The 24,345-nt window shown below is 41.7% G+C and overlaps 1 protein-coding gene across 1 annotated transcript in view; it reads left to right on the forward strand.

The window, feature by feature from the left end:
- Positions 1–24,345, forward strand: part of CSF1R (colony stimulating factor 1 receptor) — a 77,540-nt gene that overhangs the window by 5,837 nt on the left and 47,358 nt on the right. Inside the window, exons 2-6 of the mRNA XM_073567995.1 lie at positions 15,983–16,228; positions 18,138–18,425; positions 20,495–20,628; positions 21,269–21,434; positions 22,988–23,177. Coding sequence (XP_073424096.1) covers positions 15,983–16,228; positions 18,138–18,425; positions 20,495–20,628; positions 21,269–21,434; positions 22,988–23,177 — 1,024 coding nt within the window. The remainder of the gene's footprint in view (positions 1–15,982; positions 16,229–18,137; positions 18,426–20,494; positions 20,629–21,268; positions 21,435–22,987; positions 23,178–24,345) is intronic.

Below are 24,345 nucleotides of genomic sequence, written 5' to 3' on the forward strand. Positions count from 1 at the left end.
TTCAAAAGTGACCAAAACACCAGCTAGAAAGCATTGGTACTGAGATGTGGTCTGTGGTCCCCACCTGCAGAACCACTCCTTTATTGAGGGTGTCTTGATAATTGCCAATAATTTCCATCTGTTGTTTATTCCATTTGCACAACAGCATGTGAAATTGATTTTTAATCAGTGTTGCTTCCTACGAGGACAGTTTGATTTTACAGAAGTTTGATTTACTTGGAGTTATATTCTGTTGCTTGTGTTCCTTTATTTTTTTGAGCAGTGTATATGGAGCAATATATGGAACCATTATATACTGTATGGAGTAATTTTTGGGGCCATTATATACTGTATGGAACAATATACTGTATGAAGCATTATATGGGGCACATTATACTGTATGGAGCAATATATGGGGGCCTTTATACTGTGTGGAACAATGCTATATATGGGGCCCATTATTCTGTATGGAGCAATATATGGGAACCATTATTCTGTATGGAGCAATATATGGGTCCATTATTCCGTACAGAGCATTATGTGGGGCCCGAAATACTGTATGGAGCAATATATGAGGCCAATTATTCTGTATGTAGCATATACGGGGCCCATAATACTGTATGGAGCAATATATGAGGCCTATTATACTGTATGGAGCAATATATGGGGCCCATTATACTGTTTGAAGTAATATATGGGAAATTATATACTGTATGGAGCAATATACTGTATGGAGTAATATATTGGGCTATTCTATGCTAAATGGAACATTATTTGGGGCTATTATATACTCTACCAAGTAATATATTGGGCCATTATATACTGCATGGAGCAATATATGGGTCATTATGTACTGTATGGAGTAATTTATGGGGCCATTATATAATGTATGGAACAATATACTGTATGGAACAATGTATGGGGCCTATTATACTGTATGGAGCAATATATAGGGCCCAGTATGAAGTAATGTATGTATGTATGTAAGTAATATATGGGGCCATTATATACTGTATGGAGCAATATACTGTATGGAGCAGTATATGGGGCCATTATATGCTGAAAGGAACATTATATGGGGCTATTATATACTCTACAAAGTAAAATATGGGGCCATTATATTATGCATGGAGCAATATATGGGGTCATTATACTGTATGGAGCAATATATGGGACCATTATATACTGTATGAAGTAATATATGGGGCCGTATATTTGTGTGATTCACCGCGCTATGCTGAGCAGATGTATACAAAAAAAAAGGGAAATAAATACTTAACAGCAGTTATACGTACTTACTTAAAAATGAAGTTGATGTAGAATATTCTGTGTAAGTTGAGATGTCTACGTGGTAAGTAGTTTACAGGTTATCTGATGGTAGAGATCTCGTTTTTGATAGCTGCTGATGCTATTGGAACAATGATATATTAAGGTACCAATAAAACATACAAAAGGTCACACCACTCCTTGCATGTCCACCATACTCACTGGTTGTATCTTAACGTTTATATTCTCTTCGGGGCGTTCCCTTTATGGTGGATCAATTGATACAATACTAAATATGAAGAGAATTTCAATTACTAACAGTGACCACAACCTTGATATTCAGTCCCAGTTCCTGGGGTACATATGCACTTACAGTACTTGTGCTAGATTTGTTATGCTACCCAGGTGTAAATCCTGATAGACTCTCTATAATGGTCTTTGTTGGCTTTATTTAGAGCTAGTACAGGGACGATATCCACTGTTGAAAAAAATGACAAAGTGCTGGGTAAGGAGGGATCCACTAAACCCACTAATAGTGCTAGCGTTCCAGTAGCCAGTTAGTCCTGGTAGGACTTCTATGCACTTACTTCTGGTAATTGCTCTGCCGCAGTCTGGCTGAGGCAGCAGCTGTTCTGGTGATTGCTCTGGCGCAATCTGGCTGAGGCAGCGGCTGAGGCAGCGGGTCTGGCTGAGGCAGCAGCTGCTGATGGAGCGATAAGCTATGCAGCGTGTAGTAGGGGAGCGGGTAGACGCCAGCACCTCGTGTACTCCGGCCGGAAGTATTGACGAGGACGCGGCGAGAGTGGGGGGGTGGAGCTACTGTGACGTCACAGGCAGGGAGGAGGACAGGTGCACGAGAGGCACAAACCAAACCGTCCTCGTCAATACTTCCGGCCGGAGTACACGAGGTGCTGGCGTCTACCCGCTCCCCTACTACACACTGCATAGCTTATCGCTCCATCAGCAGCTGCTGCCTCAGCCAGACCCGCTGCCTCAGCCGCTGCCTCAGCCAGATTGCGCCAGAGCAATCACCAGAACAGCTGCTGCCTCAGCCAGACTGCGACAGAGCAATTACCAGAAGTAAGTGCATAGAAGTCCTACCAGGACTAACTGGCTACTGGAACGCTAGCACTATTAGTGGGTTTAGTGGATCCCTCCTTACCCAGCACTTTGTCATTTTTTTCAACAGTGGATATCGTCCCTGTACTGGCTCTAAATAAAGCCAACAAAGACCATTATAGAGAGTCTATCAGGATTTACACCTGGGTAGCATAACAAATCTAGCACAAGTAAGTGCATATGTACCCCAGGAACTGGGACTGAATATCAAGGTTGTGGTCACTGTTAGTAATTTAAATTCTCTTCATATTTAGTATTGTATCAATTGATCCACCATAAAGGGAACACCCCGAAGAGAATATAAACGTTAAGATACAACCAGTGAGTATGGTGGACAAGCAAGGAGTGGTGTGACCTTTTGTATGTTTTACTGGTACCTTAATATATCATTGTTCCAATAGCATCAGCAGCTATCAAAAACGAGATCTCTACCATCAGATAACCTGCAAACTACTTACCACGTAGACATCTCAACTTACACAGAATATTCTACATCAACTTAATTTTTAAGTAAGTACGTATAACTGCTGTTAAGTATATATTTCCCTTTTTTTTTTTTTTTGCATACATCTGCTCAGCATAGCGCGGTGAATCACCCAAATATACGGTTCGCTCAGACTTTATAACAGGAGCCGACACAGTCCTGTCTCTTCACCAGCTGCATCTGAGTTCTTTGGATAGGTAGCGCCCGTGTTACTTTACCATAAATATATGGGGCCATTATATACTGCATAGAGCAATATATGGGGCCATTAAACTGTATGTAGCATTATATGGGGCACATTATACTGTACGGAGCAATATATGGGGGCCTTTATACTGTATGGAACAATACTGTATATGGGGCCCATTATTCTGTAAAGAGCATTATATGGGGGCTCATAATACTGTATGGAGTAAGATATTGGACCCATTATATTGTGTGGAGCAATATATGGGCCCATTATTCTGTATATAGCAATATATGGGGCCCATAATCCTGTATGGAGCAATATATAGGGCTCATTATTCTGTATGGAGCAATATATGGGGCCATTGTATACTGTATGAAGCATTATATGGGGCTCATTATACTGTATGAAGTAATATATGAGGCCATTGTATACTGTATGGAGCAATATACTGTATGTAGCATTATATGGGGCACATTACACTGTAACAGAGAAATATATGGGGCCATTATATACTGAATGGAACTTTATATGGGTCCATTATACTGTATGGAGCAATATATGGGGCCCATTATGCTGTAAGGACTATATGGTACCCATAATGCTGTACATAGGACTATGTTGTGCCCATAATACTGTGTGGAGGAATTTGTGTGGTCCATAATCCTGTATGGAGGACTATACTGTCCGATCTATAATGAAAAGTCTGCAGTCACATAGAGTGACTGCAGACTTTTAAATCTCCCCAGGGCACGCACTGTGCGCTGTGAGGATTCCCCAGTTTCTAAACTATTATAGAATTTACAGTAGATATCACTCATGTAATGTAAGAAGTGAAATCATTGGCATTGTACTGTACCTATATTTCTCTGCCGTATCTGCATCATGAATCGTGGTATGTGTTAAAGGGGACCACTGAGACTCTTTCGCCCAGGGCCCACGAAAACCGAAAACCTGGAGCAGGCCCTGCCCCTATATTACCTCCTTACCCTTTTCACATGTACATCCTGTCCATTGATGGTTGGAGGTGGAAATGAGTCACTAAAGTTTTGAAAGTATAAGTGGCACAGAACTTAAACAACTCTACTTCACCATATTTAGTAAAGGTTCAAAATGTCAAGATTCTTCCTAGATTATTTCAACACAGACCTGCTGTATAAAGTAAAAGTAATGATAGAAATGTTGGAAACAAGACAAATTATGTGGCCATAAAGGAAAAGGAAGACGGTAAAGAAATTGTGTCAGAAGACATCCTTGGTGCTCTTACCATGGTCTACTATAGCTAAATATTTGGTTGCATTGGCCCCTGACAATAAGTCAATTGCTGGGGGTTTCTTAAACCTTACCCATAGCAATCAAGGAGTTATTTTCAATTAACAACTTCTTTAAAATAAGAAAATGGAGATGTTGTCCGTGCTTGGGCTTTCAGATTGCAGTCACTGTTTATGACTGGAGACCTGTGAATCCTTACAACACGCAGTTTGCACACTCTCAGGATTCCTCAGTGTCAGCCCCGACAGCAGACGGTCATGTAACTGTAGGAGGATGGACCGACATGTGGACCGGTCAGATGAAGAAGGAACATGTAAAATATGTTGTGTACACTGTTTGATGAGAATTCGTATACATGTCTAAGGGAACAGCTAGAATTAGGAAGAGATGGTGTAGTACCTTGTTTTGGCCACTAGATGAAGCTGGGAAATGCAGAGTCATGGTGGGCGGAGTTATGGGACTGAGGAGGGGAATTCCCAAGAAAGAGGATAAAAGGAAAGAGAGTCCCAGGGTCAGGGAGAACACCCAGGAAGAGACAGAGGAGAGAAGAGCTCAGGAGAAGACGGAAGAGCTCAGGAAGAGACAGTGGAGAGAGAGACGGATAGTTGGGGGGGTGGCCCTGACAGGACAGCTGCAGACCAACGGATGCTGACTAAAGGACACCGGGGGTACCGGATGGCTGGACACCGAAGGGACAGTAAGAGTCGCAGTGGGTAGATTCGGTCGGGGAAAGTACTGTAGCCATGGGCCTAACGGCAGCCATGGTGAAAGAACCCAGAGGGTCATCGCCAGCAGGAGTAGGAGGAGGTGATAGGTACCCGGGCCAAGGTGCAGAAGCATCATATTGCTGTGGATGTCTAAGAAGTCACCCAGTAAAGTGGACCTGGTTGAATGTGTTTCTGCATCTGTCTTCAGTCTGTCTCGCAGCCGAAAGGGACCACCCTCCAGTCGGCACACGTACTAATTAACCACAAGTACACGATGATTCTCCTCATTCATGAAGTGGTGCATGCCTCTTCAAGAATCTGGAGCGTCTGACGAGTGGCAAGCGATTCCATGCGCCACATCAGAAAGCTCACTGCAGTCAGGTACTGGAATGAGATTTCTGGCTTAGGGAAAGCTGAAGCTCGTCATGAATTAGACAATCTGGTTCCACCCCCGCTGCATCACTGCCCAACCCCAGTTCCGCCAAATTTTGTCAGAGCTGGGAAAAACTGGTGTAAAAACACAAAAGTCACAAAGTTTTGGCACAACTCAGAGTTGTGCTTAAATTTTGCAGAACAGAATTCAGGCCTGAAAGCTTTGATGAATTGGGCTCCAAGTATTTAATTTAAAAAAATTCAAGCTACATGTGCCCAGACCATCAAGGTCCTTTCAGCTGCTGCAAAGGTTGGACATTCTTTGGTCAGCCTTGCCATCTATGACATTCATAGGCAGATTATAATGGGGCCCTCTGGGTTACCGCTCATGGCCAGATTTCCCCCATTATAATATTTTGTGCCCACCATCAACAGCACATATCTTTGGGCAAGATGCTTTCATGGAGCTCCTCTGCCAGCAATAAAGGAGGGCAGCACAGTGCCACTGGAGGTCTCATCCCCGCATCTGTGATGTGCCGGTGCACGGTGCTGTGAGATAATATGTCCACACCGGCACTATGACATAATTGTGCCAGCATGTACACTCTTGCCACAAGAATAAGTGAGGTCCTTGGGACTGGAGCAGAGCACCGGCGAAAATGAGAGCGTGGTGAGTATGAGTTGCTTTTTTTCTTAAATATGTGTATGGGATGCGTGCATGTATATAGGGGGCTATGTGGGGGCTCACACTGTATATAGGAGGCTATGACACAGAAAAAACACACAGTATGACAAACGTGCATAAATGCTCTGTTGTAAAATATATGTAACAGTAAGCAGCAAGTGCTAGTAAAAGATGGTAACAAAACCAGGGTATTTTGTTGATACGTTTTTTTGCAAAAAAATGTACGCTAAGCCACTCCACCACGTCAAGGCATACCCTTCTCGGAGCAAGCCTTGGGAGATCCCCGCCTCTCTCTTTTGGGACATGCACATAAAAAGCCATTTTGCCCAGCGAGCCCATACCGGGCAGCACCTTTCTGAACCCTGCTCATGAAGGTATTGTTCACATGTTCAGGTTTTAAATATATTAGATAGGACTGCTCCGAGAAGGGTATGCCTTGATGTGGGGGAGTGGCTTAGCGTACATTTTTTTGCAAAAAAAGTGTCAACAAAATACCCCGGTTTTGTTAACATCTTTTACTAGCACTTGCTGCTTACTGTTACATATATTTTACAACAGAGTATTTATGCACGTTTGTCATACTGTGTATTTTTTCTGTGTCTTAGTTCTTGGGTGGTGTGAACAGGGTCTTACTGACCTGATCATTTTCTGTGCATGTGTCATGAGTTCTGAATCCATATAGGAGGCTATGTAGGGGCTCATACTGTTTATAGGAGGCTATGTGAGGGCTCATTCTGTATGTAGAGAGGCTATGTAGGGGCTCATCCTGTATATAGAGAAGCTATGTGGGGGTGCATGCTGTATATAGATAGGCTATATTGGGGCTTATACTGCATATAGGGGGCTATATTGGAGCTCATACTGCATATAGGAGGCTATGTGAGGGCTCATACTGTATATAGGAGTGTGAGGGCTCATACTGTATCTAGCGAGGCTATGTGGGGGCTCATGCTGTAAATAGGAGGCTATTTGGTGGCTCATGCTGTATATAGTGGGACTGAGCGTGGGCTCATACTGTACACAGGGGGACTGTATACAGGTTCATACAGTATGTATGCTTCATTCTTCTCAATATTAAGTGGCTGAATTTATATCTATATATATAATCGTCTTATCATGTTTGTCTGTCTGTAACCGAAATCCCGCGTCGCCGATTGGCGACAAGGGAAGCAATCAGAGACAGGCGCTGCTGTTTGTAATGGTAAGCTGCATCAGCGACAGGCGCAGTCGGGCGCAGTGTTCAATCGGGCGCAGGGCTTAATCTGTAAAAAAGAGAATTCAAATTAAAAAAAGGCTATACTCACCTTCCGACGGGCTCCGATCTCGTTTCCACGCGCCCAGCCTCGTGGTCCCAGTAATGCTTTGCACCTTAGACCGAAGATGACGTCACTCTCGCGAGAGTGCGACATCATCAGCGGTCTAAGGCGCAAAGCATTACTGGGACCGCGTGTCTGGGCGCGTGGAAATATGTAAAAAATAGAATTAAAATGAAAAATAGTTATATACTCACCTTCCAACGGCCTGCGATCTCCACTCCACGCTCCATGCGCCCGGCACCTTCCGGATCCAGTAATGCTTTGCGCGAAGGGCCGGAGATGACGTCACTCTCGCGAGAGCACGACGTCATCAGCGGTGTTTTGCGCAAAACATTACTGGGACCGGAAGATGCGTGGAGTGGAGATCGCGGGCCATCGGAAGGTGAGTATATAACTATTTTTTATTTTAACAGAGACCATGCATACCAGGAAAGGGGGGTGACGAGACCATGCATACCAGGAAAGGGGGTGAGGGGGACCATGCATACAAGGAAAAGGGGGTGAGGGGGACCACGCATACCAGGAAAGGGGGGTGAGGGGACCATGCATACTAGGAAAGGGGGTGAGGGTGACCATACATACCAGCAAAGGGGGTTGAGGGGACCAAGCATACCAGGAAAGGGGGTGTGGGTGACCATGCATACCAGGAAAGGGAGGTGAGGGGACCATGCATACCAAGAAAGGGGGGTGATGGGACCATGCATACCAGGAAAGGGGGATGAGGGAGACCATGCATACCAGGAAAGGGGAGTGAGGGGACCATGCTTACCAGGAAAGAGGGGTGAGAGGACCATGCATACCAGGATTGGGGGGTGAGAGAACCATGCATTCCAGGATTGGAGGGTGAGGGGACCATGCTTACCAGGATTGGGGGTGAGGGGTACCATGCATATCAGGATTGGGGGGTGACAGGACCATGCATATCAGGATTGGGGGTGAGGGGACCATGCATACCAGGATGGGGGGAGGGGTACCATGCATGTCAGTATTGGGGGAGTGAGAGGACCATGCATATCAGGATTGGGGGGTGCATTACTGCATTATTATTAAAACTTCATAAATAAACTACATACATATTCTTGAATACCCAAAGCGTTAGAATTGGGCCATCATCTAGTAAAATAATAATGATAATGAATATGTTAATATTAATATTAAGTAGAATTAATTTCACCCCTTTGGTTTGGCCATCCATAACAGTCAACGTCTCTCATGTGGTTCTTTGGGAAAATTAATTATCCACCCCTGCTCTTTTATAAACGAAAACCCAAAAGGAGAACACTGAACATATGGTCAACGAAAGATCTGGAACGTAAGTCAGGAGGATAAGATGCCTTTATTAGACAGTATATGGTATATGGTGGCACTATAAGCAAAACAGGGCCTGCACTTACATAAAAAACAAATAATTATACAAACATGATAAAAGTCAGTCAAGGACCACATAAGAAAAATCCATATACATATCAAATCGTATATATCCTGGAATGGTTTGAAGTTACACACAATATACTGTAATGAATCTATCAGGGAACAGTAACTTAGCCAGAGCCAGAGAGATGGCTATATAGATAATAATTAGTTTTTTATATAAGTGCCACCATATCCCATATATTATCCATCTGACTTACGTTTCACATATTTCTTTGACCATATGTTTGGTCTTCTCCTTTTGGGTTTTCAGTTCTATTCCGAATGATCTGCCACTCATCTTCTAAGTCAATTTTCATCACCTTCCTTCTAAACTCCCCATAGCCCTGGATACTCTTAATCCGCTCCTGATGACATTTGTATAGCCTAGCAAAGTATATCGAAAAATGTAAAAACCAGGGGAAGAGTCTTGAGGAGATCATTTGCATATTCCCAGTGCCTTCTGGGATAAGTGAAGAGTCTCCGCGAGCTCAACGATCACTGGGTTTTGGCCGTTGCAGCTGAAAAGAGGAAATCGGAAAACCAGGGGAAGAGTCTTGAGGAGATCATTTGCATATTCCCAGTGCCTTCTGGGATACGTGAAGAGTCTCCGCGAGCTCAACGATCACTGGGTTTTGGCCGTTGCAGCTGAAAAGAGGAAATCGGAAAAACCGAATTTTGGCTCATCTTTCATCGTTTTTAAGAAATCTCAAGATGGAAGAGGCCAGGAGCCATTTGGTGAGCTGCATTTCTTGCTACATGTTCACAGACTTACCAGTGGAAAAGCCAAACTTCACATGCCACAAATGCAAGCTTGTGTCCCTGTTGGAGGAAAAGTTGCAAAATCTCGAAGAGAGGTTGGCTACGTTGAAGATCATTAAGGAAGGTGAAGAGTTCTTGGACAGAGCAGAATTATCTCTTCATGTTACAGAAAGAGAAGAAATTCGAAGTGCACCTGAAGAAACAGAGGAATGGAGACATGTGACCCAGAGAAGCAGGAGGATCAGGAGGCAGTCAGCACCCATACTGCTCAGAAACCAGTACCAGGCTCTCACGCAGGAAAATGATGAAGAAATACATCAGGATAAGACTTTGCCAACAAACAGCAACCTTGTACGCCTTCAGAGTCCTCCTGGATGGAGAAAGAAAAATGTTGTGAAGAAGAAACGGAGAGTGGTGGTCATGGGGGATTCCCTGTTGAGAGGAACAGAGGCCGCTATCTGCAGACCGGATATAACTTCAAGAGAAATGTGCTGTCTTCCAGGTGCAAAAATTAAAGATGTGTCTGACAGGATATCAGGACTCTTCAGACCTACAGATGACTACCCATTCCTGCTACTACATGTGGGGACAAATGACACTGCAAGAAATGACCTGGAAACCATCTGCAGAGACTTTGAAGACTTAGGCAAGAAAGTGAAAGAACTGGGAGCGCAGGTGGTCTTCTCTTCCATCCTCCCAGTGGATGGCCATGGAACAAGGAGGTGGAATAAGATTCTGCAGGTGAACAACTGGCTACGTCGATGGTGCCGTCAGCAACGATTTGGATTTCTGGATCACGGAGTGAACTACTTATACGATGGACTACTTGCTAGAGATGGGGTGCACCTTACGAAGACTGGAAAGCATGTATTTGGAAGTCGCCTTGCTACACTTGTAAGGAGAGCTTTAAACTAGAACAACATGGGAAGGGAAGCAAAAGACCAGAAAAAGCCATACACCTGACAAATGCTATTGAGAACTCTGCTATTAGAAGTGGAAAGGAAGAACAAAGACGAAAGAATCTAATTAATAAAAATATTGGAGAAAGAGAAACCAATCACAAACTAAAATGTTTCTATACTAATGCACAAAGCATGGGCAACAAACAAGGAGAATTGGAACTACTAACACAGGAAAAGAAATATGATGTCATTGGAATCACTGAAACTTGGTGGGACGATACACATGATTGGAATACAAGACTAGAAGGATACAACTTATTTGCAAGAAACAGACTTGATAAACGAGGAGGGGGTGTTGCATTGTATGTTAGAAACGCATATATCTGCACAGAGATTGAAGCTTCAGAGACTGGGAGTTCTGTGGAAACTGTTTGGGTAAGAATACAAGGACAGAACAATGGAAAGGACACCATTGTAGGCATTTACTACAGGCCGCCTGTGCAAGCTGAAGATATGGATGAACTCTTTATGCATCAAATGGCCAAGTTCTCCAAAAAATATGACATAGTTGTCATGGGAGATTTCAACTATCCAGACATTTGTTGGGAATCTCTCTCAGGCAAAACTAACAGGTCAAGGAAATTCTTATCCTCTCTTGCTGACAACTTTATCTTCCAAAAGGTAGGGGAGAAAACAAGGGGAACTGCTACCTTGGATCTAATCCTTATAAACAGGGAGGAAATGGTTGAGGAGGTAAAAGTGGCTGGAACCCTAGGAGGTAGCGACCATGCTATTTTAGAATTTTGGATAACTAGAGGCGGAAGACCTGTGAAGACTCAGACGTCAAGGTTAGATTTCAGAAAGGCAGATTTTAAGGGATTCAGAAAGATAATTGGAGGGATCCAATGGCTGGATATCCTTAAAGACAAAAATGTCCAGGAAGGATGGGAAATCTTGAAAAATGAAATTCTCAAAGCACAGTTGTTAACAATTCCGAAAAGAGGGAAGAATAGGAAGCATTTAAGGAAACCAGGATGGGTGAACACAGAACTTAAGCACATGCTAAAAAGGAAGAAAAAAATGTTTATAAAATGGAAAGAGGGAGGCATATCTAAAGAAGAATATAATGCTGTCTGCAGAATCTGCAGGGCACAAATCAGATTAGCTAAAGCTGAAAATGAATTGAGGCTTGCAAGAGATGTCAAAAGCAATAATAAAGGATTTTGGGGATATGTCAAAAGTAAAAGAAAAGTCAAAGATGCTATAGGATTTTTACAGGATGAAAATGATGAAATGGTAAGACAGGATGTTGAGAAGGCTGAACTTTTAAATTCCTATTTTGCATCTGTTTTCTCTCAGAAAGGAAATGTAACACCAACTGTTATTCACTGTGCTATTAAGGGAATAGAAGAATCCAGGATATCTATAAACAGAAAGATAGTGAGGAAACACTTAGCTAACCTAAATGAATTCAAGTCTCCAGGTCCAGATGAATTACACCCCAGAGTACTGAAGGAGATAGCAGAAGAAATTTCTGAACCACTCTCCATAATCTTTGAAAATTCTTGGAGAACAGGAGAAGTGCCAGAAGACTGGAGAAGAGCAAATGTTGTTCCTATCTTCAAAAAGGGGAAGAAGGTGGACCCAGGCAACTATAGGCCGGTGAGTCTGACTTCTATACCAGGAAAGATCTTTGAACAAATTATTAAACAACATGTAAGTCAATACCTGGATAAGAATGAAGTGATCAAACAGAGTCAGCATGGGTTTGTAACTAATAAGTCATGTCAGACTAACTTAATTTCCTTCTATGACGGTATCACTGATTGGGTGGATCAAGGAAATGCTGTAGATATAGTATATCTTGACTTCAGCAAAGCATTTGACAAAGTCTCTCATACAATCCTTATTGAAAAAATGACTAAGTATGGAATGGACAAGGCAACTGTTAGGTGGATTCATAGCTGGCTTAGTGATCGGACCCAAAGAGTGGTCGTAAATGGCTGCACATCCAGTTGGAAGAATGTCTCAAGTGGGGTACCACAGGGCTCTGTCCTGGGCCCTGTATTGTTCAACATCTTTATCAACGATTTAGATGAAGGAATTGAGGGTAAACTGATTAAATTTGCTGATGACACAAAGCTAGGAGGGATAGCTAATACTAGAGAAGAGAGAGAGAGGATTCAAAAAGATTTAAATAAACTGGAGAAGTGGGCAGTAACTAACAGAATGGTTTTTAACAGGGAGAAATGCAAAGTACTACATCTGGGCAATAAAAATGAAAAAAGCATATATAGAATGGGAGGAATAGGGCTAAGTGACAGCACATGTGAAAAAGACTTGGGTATACTAATAGATCACAGACTGAATATGAGTCAACAGTGTGATGCAGCAGCAAAAAAGGCAAATGCAGTTCTAGGATGTATTAACAGAAGCATACAGTCTAGATCACGTGAAGTCATTATTTCCCTCTACTCCTCTTTGGTCAGACCTCATCTGGAATATTGTGTCCAGTTTTGGGCACCACATTTTAAAAAAGACATCAACAAACTGGAGCAAGTTCAGAAAAGAGCGACCAGAATGGTGACCGGTCTGCAAACCCTGTCTTATGAGGAAAGGTTGCAGGATTTGGGAATGTTTAGTTTGCAAAAGAGAAGACTGAGAGGAGACTTAATTGCTGTCTACAAATATCTAAAGGGCTGTCACATTGTAGAAGGATCAACTTTATTCTCATATGCACAAGGAAAGACTAGAAGCAATGGGATGAAACTGAATGGGAGGAGACACAGATTAGATATTAGAAAAAACTTTTTGACAGTTAGAGTGATCAATGAGTGGAACAGGCTGCCACGAGAAGTGGTGAGTTCTCCTTCAATGGAAGTCTTCAAACAGAGGCTGGACAGACATCTGACTGGGATGATTTAGCGAATCCTGCTTTGAGCAGGGGGTTGGACCAGATGGCCCAGGAGGTCCCTTCCAACTCTACGATTCTATGATTCTATGATTCTATGATTCTATTAAGAAAAATAAAATGATTTCAAAATAAAATTACATGAAATGGTTCGAGATGGTGCACGATTTGATGTTTTCTAATGTTGGAATTGTTCTTTGATGAGTCTTGTGCCTCAACGAGGCATCATTGTTTTTATTTATGTGCCTTTTTTTACCCAGGTACATTGACAGAAAAGCTGATCAAAGCAAATTTGCCAATAAACACATAACAAGTCAGTTGAAGGGATTGAGATACTTCCAGGTCTACAGGTGCTAGGACTTAAGACCTAACGCTAAAACAATGGTATCAACAATGTGAAAGAAGAAGTCAGCCAGTAAAGATGTGGGTGTTAATGCAAGAGGGAAGAAAACCATTTTCCTTCTGCAACATGTTTCCTGAGTCTTTCGACGTGTCCTCATAGTACACGCACCATTTCTCTCCACTTTTACGTTGCCCCTCAAGTCTCACTTCCTTATCTCTACTGGTAGGAGGTTTTCTGCTGAATTATCAAAAATTCTTCTTCTCAGAAGTTGTGGTTTTTTCTTGTAAATGTTGCAAAATATTGTCTGACGTGTAACAATACGAGACTTAAGTAGGACAGAAAACTTTACAATGTGCGAGACTCTGATGTTGCCATGAACTTTTAGATCTTCGCGTCTATGTCCAATTCGGGGGAATTGGGAGACAACCAAGGACCCTTTCACAATACGTTTTCTCCTACGTTCTGTGGGCCCACGTGCAAACCCAAAACGGGATTTGAGTGTATTTGCCGGCGGAGACATTGACCATAATGGTGCAGATGGAGTCGTTGTGTCCTCTGTTGTGCGTTTTTGGCCATTTATGCTTATTGAAGTTCTCCAAGATGTTTGTAATAACCTCAATATTTCTTCAAAAATTGTGCGCAAGTGTAGCTAGAAGAACTGATGATTTGATGCTGTTTTAAAGGCATTGGGTGGTGACACCAAAGAGTAATTTGATATAGATTTCTCTTTTGTTCGTTCTCTTTGCATTTTCTTAATTGAAAAAAATAAACTATTAAAGGAAACCTGTCACCAGGTTCAGTCATAAACCCTGTTCTTTTATTCTTCCTTAAAATGCATATATTTTGCTGCTCTCACCGTACATTTTTTATATATAAAATAATAATTAATTGAATATAAAGTATATATCGAACCTACCATGTATTGTACCTATAGCCGGCAGGACTGGATGTATCCAAATAAAACTGGAAAAAGTTTAGAAATTACTTCACAGGTAAGGGCTCTTCTATACAGAGTGCTAGAGCTCATTCACATGAGCGTATAACATGGCTGAGTTCTATCAGATGTTTTATTGGATAGCACTCAGCCCAATGTTCTAGAATGGGGCAGTGCCCGACCAGCGCATGAGAAAATAATTGTAGCATATTGTGAGTGCATCCAATAATTGCACCATGAGCACCCAAACAAGAAAATTATTGGACTGCACTTGGATGTCTTCTGAATGCAGTCTGACTGCTCAGAAAATGGAGAAGATGGAGAAATTAAGTTCTTTGTCTTCTTCGCACTTATGATAAGATTCTCTTATGCAAGAAAATTGAATCACACTTGGATCTGAGTGATGTTAGCATAATCGGCCTGATTTTCTCATGTGAGAGAATAATGGCCATCTGATCGTAGCCTTACATATGAAGTCTGGGTGCCAGAGATTGGAAAGGAATCCTCAATAAATAGTTTACCTTGGGGTCTCCAGTAACATTCATCAGGCTCTGCCTCCAATCACAATCTAGGTGTCACGATTCCACCACTCGCGGTGTCCAAGGAATGCTGTGAATGTCAGCTCTGCTGCCCTACGGGATCGAGGGCTGGCTGAGATGTCAGGATTGTGATTGATGGCTCTGTTGCCCAATCTGAGGCAGTGGTGTTTGTGTATTGATTAACAGCTCTGCCATCCTATCAGACTGGGTCTGTGGGATCTCCTGCAGGTGTCATCTGTTCCAGGTAATTACAGGACTATTTAGCACTTTGACAATTGCCAGACCATTGCCGATTGTAACTTTTCTCAAGAGGTGTGTGTGTGCTTGCTCTGTACTCAAAGTTGTATACTGATCTCCGTTGCCAACCTAGGATTACCTTTTTAACTTACTGTTTGACTTATCCCTTTGTCTTGATCTGCTACCTACTTGATACTCTGACCTCGGACTATTACTTGACTATGCTTTTGTCTATTCCCTTTGTCTATTACAAACCCTCTTGTTACTGACCACAAATTTCTGGACTATCATGCCTCTCGGTAAGTCTGTGAGTAGAGACTAGCGTCACACTCGGCAATATAATCAACAAGTTAAAAAGGAAACAATTGCAAGGTAATTCTACCCCAGTTTCCTACAAACTGAAACCATTTTACCCCCTTTGGAATTCACAGAACTGCAAAATATTTCTCTCATCTCTACCCAAGACCTCAGCACTGCAAAGCAATAGTGCTAACCACTGAGCCACTGTGCTGCCCATCTTTATGCACCTTATATATAATGTCTCTTTGTTTGCACAGGTTCAAAAAAACAAGACTTTGCTCCAGCTGGGAGTGAAAAAGTTATAGAACCCGGCAGTCGCATCAATTTAAAATGCATTGGAAATGGACCTGTGAAATGGATCATTCAAGGAAAGGAAAACAAAAATAATAAGGATGATGTGATTGAAATTGAAAAAGCTACATATAAAGACACAAGAAGCTACAGATGTGTGTACGATTCCTCCAACTCTACAGAAAGTGCATCAGTGCATCTCTTCGTGAAAGGTAACAGTGTTCAACTGAGAATATAATACTCTCTCAATTAAAAAAAATTATATTTAATAATGGAATCAATATATATCTCAGTTTAGCAGTATGTAGATACTTGACAACTCTCTTACATAGTCTTCGAATCCTCACGGAAGAGATGGCAAAACTCCCAGGTACCGCCAAAGCCTCCTGAGCTCCTATGCTTCATGTAGGCTTTATGTTCATAAAGCCAGTTCTCCATTATCAGACAGAGCCCCAGCATCCAAACGCACATTAAGTGGTTCACAATGAGGGTATAATTGTGAAAAATGGTTTCTATCTTCCCAAGAGGCACTACAAAAGTTGGCAAGTAGAATAACACATGAGACCAGTAAATTGTTTGCATCAAGATTACAACTTTTCATCTATCCACAAATGATCACTGGAGGTCCCAACTCTGGTATCCTCATATGAACATGAACATAGGCACCACCTCTCCATTTACTGTTTATAGGACTGAAAGAAATAGTCAAGGACAGAGCTTTCATTATAATTGATTGTCTTATACTAGGCTTTCAGCAATCGGCAATTTATTGCCTAAACTATTGAAGATGTAATCCTGTTTACCCAAAGCTAGGTTAATGAAAGCAATATAAGTTATAAACGTACTAAGCATGGGCGTATCTACAGGGGGTGAGGAGAAAGCACTTACATCTACTGTAGACCCTGGTAAATGATAAACCCAATGGTCCCTTTACCAGTAATAGACATAGAGCGAACTATGGTTCAGGAGCTGAGTACAATTATTGCAACTAGAAGCTTTAAAGGGAGTCTGTCACATCCCCAAATGCTATTAACTTGTATATATGGGGTTAATATGCAGGTTATTAGCATTACAAAGCTACCTGGCCACTGCACTGAAAGCCCTGGCTACCAGAAGAAAATGAACTTTATTCCTACCGGCAGTCTCTGGCTTTCAGTCATAGGGGTGTGGCTTCAGTGGTCTCTGCAACCACGTCCTGGCACTGACTGACAGCTGGCTCTAAACTGATGTACTGCTGAGCCGATAGTCAGTGCCGGTGCATAGTTACAGCCGCTATATACTGAGCTGTGACAGAAATCATGCCGGCCATGCATTTATGACTGAAAGCCCGAGGCTGCTTGGAGGAATATAGTTAATTTCCTCCCGGCAGTTGGGCTCTTAGTGTGGCGTCCAGGTAACTTTGAAACACTACGAACCTGTAGATTAACCCCAAATCTGCAGATTAATAGCGTTAGGGGATAAGTTCCCTTTAGGTTATGCTTCTGGTATATCCCAAAGATAATCTATTCCCGCTGAATGAATGGAGTTTCTACATTTCTAATCTTTAGTTAAAGCACCACTCCAGTGTTTCTTTCTACTTTACCACTGGAGTGGTGTGACTAATCTAAGTTCTTGGGCCCCTAGTATCATACTTACCAGCTGTCGTCTTCATCTGTTCTCGGCACCACTCCTGTCAGTCTACAGCACTTTGCTGGACTTGTCGGAAGTCACAACTCAATGTAAGTCTGTGAGACTCAGAAAGAGGCCAGAACAAGGGTCTCGTAGACTTACATTGAGAGCCTGTGACCGCTAACTCTGACTTTTGGAAAGTCACAAATTGTGGCCACTAGATAGTAGGATAGGAGACCGGAGAGGCTCCAGGAAGAGCTGAAGACGGTGACTGGTAAGTATATAAATAGGGTTAGGGAAATGACATTAGTGATACCACTCCAGTGCTGAACTAGAAAAAAGACACTGGTGGGGTCCTTCAAACTACATGGGAATCAGTACATGTAAAAGAATGTATCAATTAGAGTTTTTCTTCAAAGGGGTTGTATGAAACTAGAAAAAAAAATTTTTTATAGTCCCATTTTCTTACATTTAACACAATTAAACATCATTCATGTTTTCTTTATTTTACAGATCCATCCAACTATTGGAATTCCCTACATGGATTTCTTATAAATCTTTATGAAGGGCAGGATGTCCTTATTCCATGTCTGTTAACGGATCCTTCAGTTCCAGATTCTGCTGTTTCCTTTGAGCCAACAACTAATTTTGGAAAAAATCTAAATATATCATTTGACGCCAAGAAAGGATTTACAATCCGTGATGTTCAGATGGATCTTAATGGAAATATATTTATGTGTAGTGCCAAAGTGAATGGCATTACAAAGAATAGCAACCGGCTGAAGATTTACGTCAGGAAAAGTAATAAAATATAAATAGTCCAAAAATGTAATTACAGTGATTAACCTAAAGGGGTTCTAGAATACGTTAAAAGTTAAACTTAATGTGTCCAAGGTGGAGTAAGACAATAAAAAGCTATACTCCCCTCCCAGATCTGTGCCGCTCCTGCACTCGGTAGTGTGTCCCCCTCTGGTCTCCTGGCATCAACATCTAACAGAGGACATCACATGGTTACTGTAGCCAATCAATGGTTATAGCCTCAAGCGATCAGTAGCTACTGATTGTCTGCAGCGTTCGTATAACCCTTTCTCTGGATGTTGATGCCAGGAGACTGGTAGAGATCAATGCACATTATGAGAAGGAGTGGAGTCTTTGCAGTAGGTGAATGTAGGTTTTTCTTAATTTCTTAAACCACCCTGGACCCATTAAGTTTAAACTTGTAAACTAGTGGACAACTCCCTTAATGAAATGCAATATATAGGAGACACATTCATCTCTGTAGCATTCTCTTGAAATCTTGTAAAAAAAAACCCTTTTGTTCACTCATTTACTTGCGGATGATAGATTTAAAAAGATTTAACTGCATAAAGAACCAAAATGATCGATCATATCTTATTAAAAGGGTTCTCCAATACCTCGCACTGCCACATTGTGAGGCGAGAGATGCTGTCACCAGGTGTCTTTCAGGATGCATTCAATGCTGGCAGAGTGTACATGTGCATCCTAAGGCCTCTTTCACACTTCAGTTTTTTGCATCAGTCAAAATCCGCCAAAAGGACGGATGTTGGATCCGTTTTAGTACTGATGACAACGGATGCCACCTGTCCGTTTTTTTGACGGATCCGACAAATGAAGAATTTTAAAGGAATCGCAGCCTGGAAAAGGAGAGAGAGAGAGAGAGAGAGGGAGGGAGAGAGAGAGAGATTTTTTTTTTGTCCGGCACCCAGATAGAATTTCGGGTTAAATTAGTGTCTGGAGGATCCGCCAAAGAAAAAAACGTTGCAAGCTCCGTTTTGAAATCTTTGAGGATGGTGACAGACAGCAACTTTTGGCGGATCCGCAAAAAAAACGGGTGCAACGGATGGCAATCCGTCACAATCCGCCATTAATGGAAGTCAATGGGGAAAAAAAACGGATCCTCAAAAGAAAATTGAGGATCCGTTTTTTTCAAAACCTGGCGGATTGTGACTGATTGTAAAAAACTGAAGTGTGAAAGAGGCCTAATGTGTAGGACACGTAATCTGGCAGGCACAGCACACATCTTTCACATCTGGAGGTGAGAGGAGCTGAAAGAGACCTTTAAAGGAGATTTATTACTTACCATAAACTGAATTTTTTTAATCTGGTGTAAATGCCGCTGTTCTCCCAAATCCGGCATTGTTTTTCTTTTTTTCCTCCTCCTTTCCGTTCCTGAGATATGGCCACCTATTCCCCTTATGTAAGTGTAATCTCTTTAAGTAACTGGGTGTAGTCATCAAGAAAACACCCACAGAGAAAAGATGAAGACCACGCCCTCTTGATTCAAATGGCTAGATTTAAATACAACGAAGAGGGAGTCATATCTCAGGAATGGAGAGGCGTAGAAACAAAAGAAAAACAACGCCAGATTCAGGCGAACAGCGACATTTCCATCAGGTGAAAAAAAAAATTTCTGGCAAGTGATGGGTTTTCTTTAATGGTGCCTATATACATACATTTGTTTGTGCCAGTCAGCTTAGGACCCCTAAGCAAAACTGCAAATAGTTGAATAATGAATGAATAATGAATTTCTGCAATTTTTATATGTGAATTCCGGCCGTATGGTTTGTACAGGTGAAATGCATAGTTTTAGGCTGAGTTCTAAAGAACATTTACATTTTCGGACCATATTAACTTTCAGAATCATGAGTTTGGAGAACTTAGCCTTCAAGCAACTTCACCCTGGATTGTGACCCAAACTAAAATAGTTGTAAATTTCTATGAAGTTTTAAGGTCACAGGGATTACAATTCGCTTATCATTCACCCACCATGTCTCCCATGGAACTATTTAAATAATTCCACAAGCTTTATCTTTAGACGAGATCATACCTTCAGTTTTCTTTCTGTTTAGAGCCAATCATACCTTCAGTTTTTCTGAGATCCCATGAAAATATCAGAATTCAAGGTGAAGACTTCATTATGACCTGCACTGCAACTAGTAACGTTAAATCAACTCTCATCACTTGGGTGCACAACACAACAAAAGTAAGTACATCCCAGGCAATGTTTTTTCTTCTTTTTATACATTATGGAAATTTTTAGATAAGCAATATACCGCGGCAATAAACAGTGCCTATTTTTGCCATTTTTGTATCACAAATTTTGCACATGTATTTTTGCACGAAGATGCTTAATTTTATTAATATTATTTTTCTTGCTTTTTTCTTCGTATTTTTTAAAAGTGGTGAGAAAATTGGGAAGAATTTAGCTAAAGGGCCAGGCTTTTCAACTGAACGTAAAATTGCCAACTTTAGCAAGAGACATGCACCTGTTAATAAATGTGGTTCATCGAAAAATGGGAAGCATGGGGTGGCTCAGTGGTTAGCATTGCAGCGTTGGAGTCCTGGATTCAAATCCCACCAAGGACAACAACTGCAAGGAGTTTATATGTTCTCCCCGTGTTTGCGTGGGTTTCCTCCGGGTACTCCGATTTCTTTCCACACTTCAAATACATACTGGCAAGGAACCTAGATTGTGAGCTCCAAGGTGATGATGGTGTCTGTAAAGCGCTGTGGAATATGATGGCGCTATATAAGTGACTAATTATATTCTATTTAAGACTGGACTATTTTTCTTAAATTCAGAGAAAAAATGATATTTGTAACAAAAATGTTTCATTTTATAGATTACACAACGACAACCAGAAGATATTGATACTGTAGATGATGTTTGGACTAAAACTTCCAATATAACTATTGCAAACGTGACATTCAAAGACAGTGGGAACTACGCCTGCATTGCTCAAAACGATGGGGGATCTAACACTACTTCTGCAAACCTCCAAGTCATAGGTACTGGGACAAGAGTTTCACTCACACAGAAGACGCACTTTGCATTGCACACGTGAGACATGGATCCTACAGACAGTGATGGACAATGGAAACCTTCACTCTCACAAATGGGATCCATTCTTATACCCCCCATGTAAACATAGTGGAGGAACATACTATATTTACTGTACAATTTGATATGTGAAAGCAAACCTATAAGTTTAAAAATTAAAAAGCAATTCCTAGATAGAGGGTGTAATCTAATACTGTTTAGCATCTTAGAATCCACCTACCAAGGTTTTGAATCCACCTACCAAGGTCACACCTTGAATCTAACTACAAGAAGGTCACACCTTGAATCCACCTACCAAGGTCACACCTTGAATCTAACTACCAAGAAGGTCACACCTTGAATTCACCTACAAAGAAGGTCACACCCTGTATCCACCTACCAAGAAGGTCACACCTTGGAGGTGTTGTCCAATTGACAACATGTATAAGCTCTCAGTAGGACAGGAATTTTGGGATCTCCAGCAATCCTGAAGATGGAGATTTCAAAGTTCCTTGTGTGACTGAAGTAGTTGCGTGCATGCGTGAACCTAGATACATGTACTGGCCATTAGATTTGGGGTCAAGAATAAGGAATGGAGCAATAGTCACATATGCACACCACCACTCCACTTATATAAGAGACTTTGGGACCCCTATTCTCATGATTTCTGAAGATTCCAGGATTTAAATTCCTACATTAAAGGGAACCTGTCAGCTGATTCATCCTGCCTAAACCACGAGCAGCATGAATCATAACTTTGCTGCAAAATTGAAGCCAGGTATATTTTTCACTTTCAATTTAAAGATCTTGCCAGTTACCGCAGAGAGAGAGATTGGACTAGTCTGGCGCCACTTACCCAGGTCTGGCTTCTCCCAGCACCACTCCAAGTCATTGACAAGTCCTTCTCAATGTAACACATGATAGCGACCTGTCAACCAACTAGAGCAAGGAGTGGAGACGCCAGCGCTGGACTATTCTCATCTCTGACTATAGTCCCCCACACTACCCTAGTTGATTGACAGTTCTCACCAGTGTGTATTGCGATGGACCTGTCAATCATGCAGTCAAGCTCTGATTCATGGTTAGGGCAGCATGAATCAGTTGAAGGGTTCCCTTTAATCACCTGTTCAGTGGACTGGTGATATATGTTTTTATGGGAAAGACCACTTACAAAATTAAGTGGATCATTGAAGTAGGCTCCTGAAAATATCTGGCATTATCTGCAGCCTTCCCAAAACTGATGTGTCCTCTCAGTCTCATAGCTCTGAGTGCCTAATTAGCATATAAGTATACCAAATTACATGAAAGTCACAATGTTCAGTGTGTGCATATGTAGAATTTCACTTTAGCAAACAACTTTTCACAGGGTCTATAAGTAAATAAGTAAATCTCATGTTCATGTTCTCTAAACTCAAAAGGAGAGGCCTTTAAGACCCACCTAAATATTGACAGTACTGATAATATCTAAAGGCCAGTTCATCTGATTCAGTCAATAAAAACAACCATATTCTTTTTTTTCCAGAAAAAGCCTTTGTGAATGTTTCAACATCACAGAACAGAAGTCATACATTATTCAAGGGTGGCACTATACATCTCATAGTAGATATCAAAGCTTACCCAAGTCAACTGTCCTGGAAATGGCTACACGACAATCCCGGCAATACGAAGAATGTTAGTTCTCTATCAAAATGGGAGGACAAGGGACCCTACAGGTTAGTTTTCAATGCACAATAATATGATCGTGAACTTTTTGATGACCAACCTGATGACATACTTGATGACTTTTGAGAATTGACATCAGGGAGTTTAAGAAGTCAAAACTGCGCAACACTGACCAAGATAAGACCCACCCAAAGAAATATATCATGTCCTCCTAAACAGATACAGAACCCAAACTAGATCCCCTAAACTATTACAGACCCAAGACCAAACCATTTAAAGAAGTAAAGACTCCTGCATAGACACAATAAATACACTCCACACTTCACCTAAAGAAATAGAGATCAAAGCTGGACCGTATGAACAAATAAAGACCCCAGATAACATTGAAGATCTCCTAGGTATCACAGGCAACATTCTAGCCCCGGCCACCATGTAAAAAAGTTGTCTATGCCAGCACCTATGAGCGAAAAGGAGCCCTGTCTATTTAGAATGGACATGGCACCTAGAAGACTTTCTGGTTCTTTCAAAAGTCCGGGATATGTGTCCTTTTATTTAGACGCCTTCCAGATTTTCCCATATCATAGTTATTAAGGTTGAAGGGAGACTTTAAGTCCATCTAGTTCAACCCATATCCTATCTAACTTGCCCTAACATGCCCTATCAAAACTGATTATAATTGGTTTCTAAAGTATAAAGCAAAAAAAGAATGCCTTACATCCAGACATACAATATATGGCCCTTTACATATGACAGTGTATTACAGAGGTATTTCCTCCTAGAAGTAAAGTATGGCTTTATGTGGATAAAATCCATATAATAATGTGCTGTACAGAAGTACCTGTCATGGGTGTGTTAGATGCTGCAGACCGTCGCTCTGCATCTGACTGCAGAAGATCTCAGCAGTTTGCTTTGCAGACTTCTTCCTGGGCCTTCTGACTCTAGGACCCAGTGGCAACCTTCCTCTGGTTCTAGTTGACACACCTTTTCTATTACTATCTCCCTGTTGAGGCCTGGATCTGTAGCAGTCGGCAATCTTCCTCATTGTTGTTGCTGGTTGACGTCTGTGTTTCTCTGTGAGTCTACTCTTGTTTGTGTATCTCATCGGTCTTTAGTGGTAGTGGGGATTGACTAGAGCTAATCCAGTCCTTCCCTATGCAGGGCTTATCTCCAGGGTCAGGCAGGGATTAGGTATCCTGTTTGGCGATAGGTGCGGAACCT

The sequence above is a fragment of the Dendrobates tinctorius genome, unplaced genomic scaffold (genome assembly GCF_039654945.1).
Source record: "Dendrobates tinctorius isolate UK_male_01 unplaced genomic scaffold, ASM3965494v1 ptg000020l, whole genome shotgun sequence".
Classification (NCBI taxonomy): Eukaryota; Metazoa; Chordata; class Amphibia; order Anura; family Dendrobatidae; genus Dendrobates; species Dendrobates tinctorius.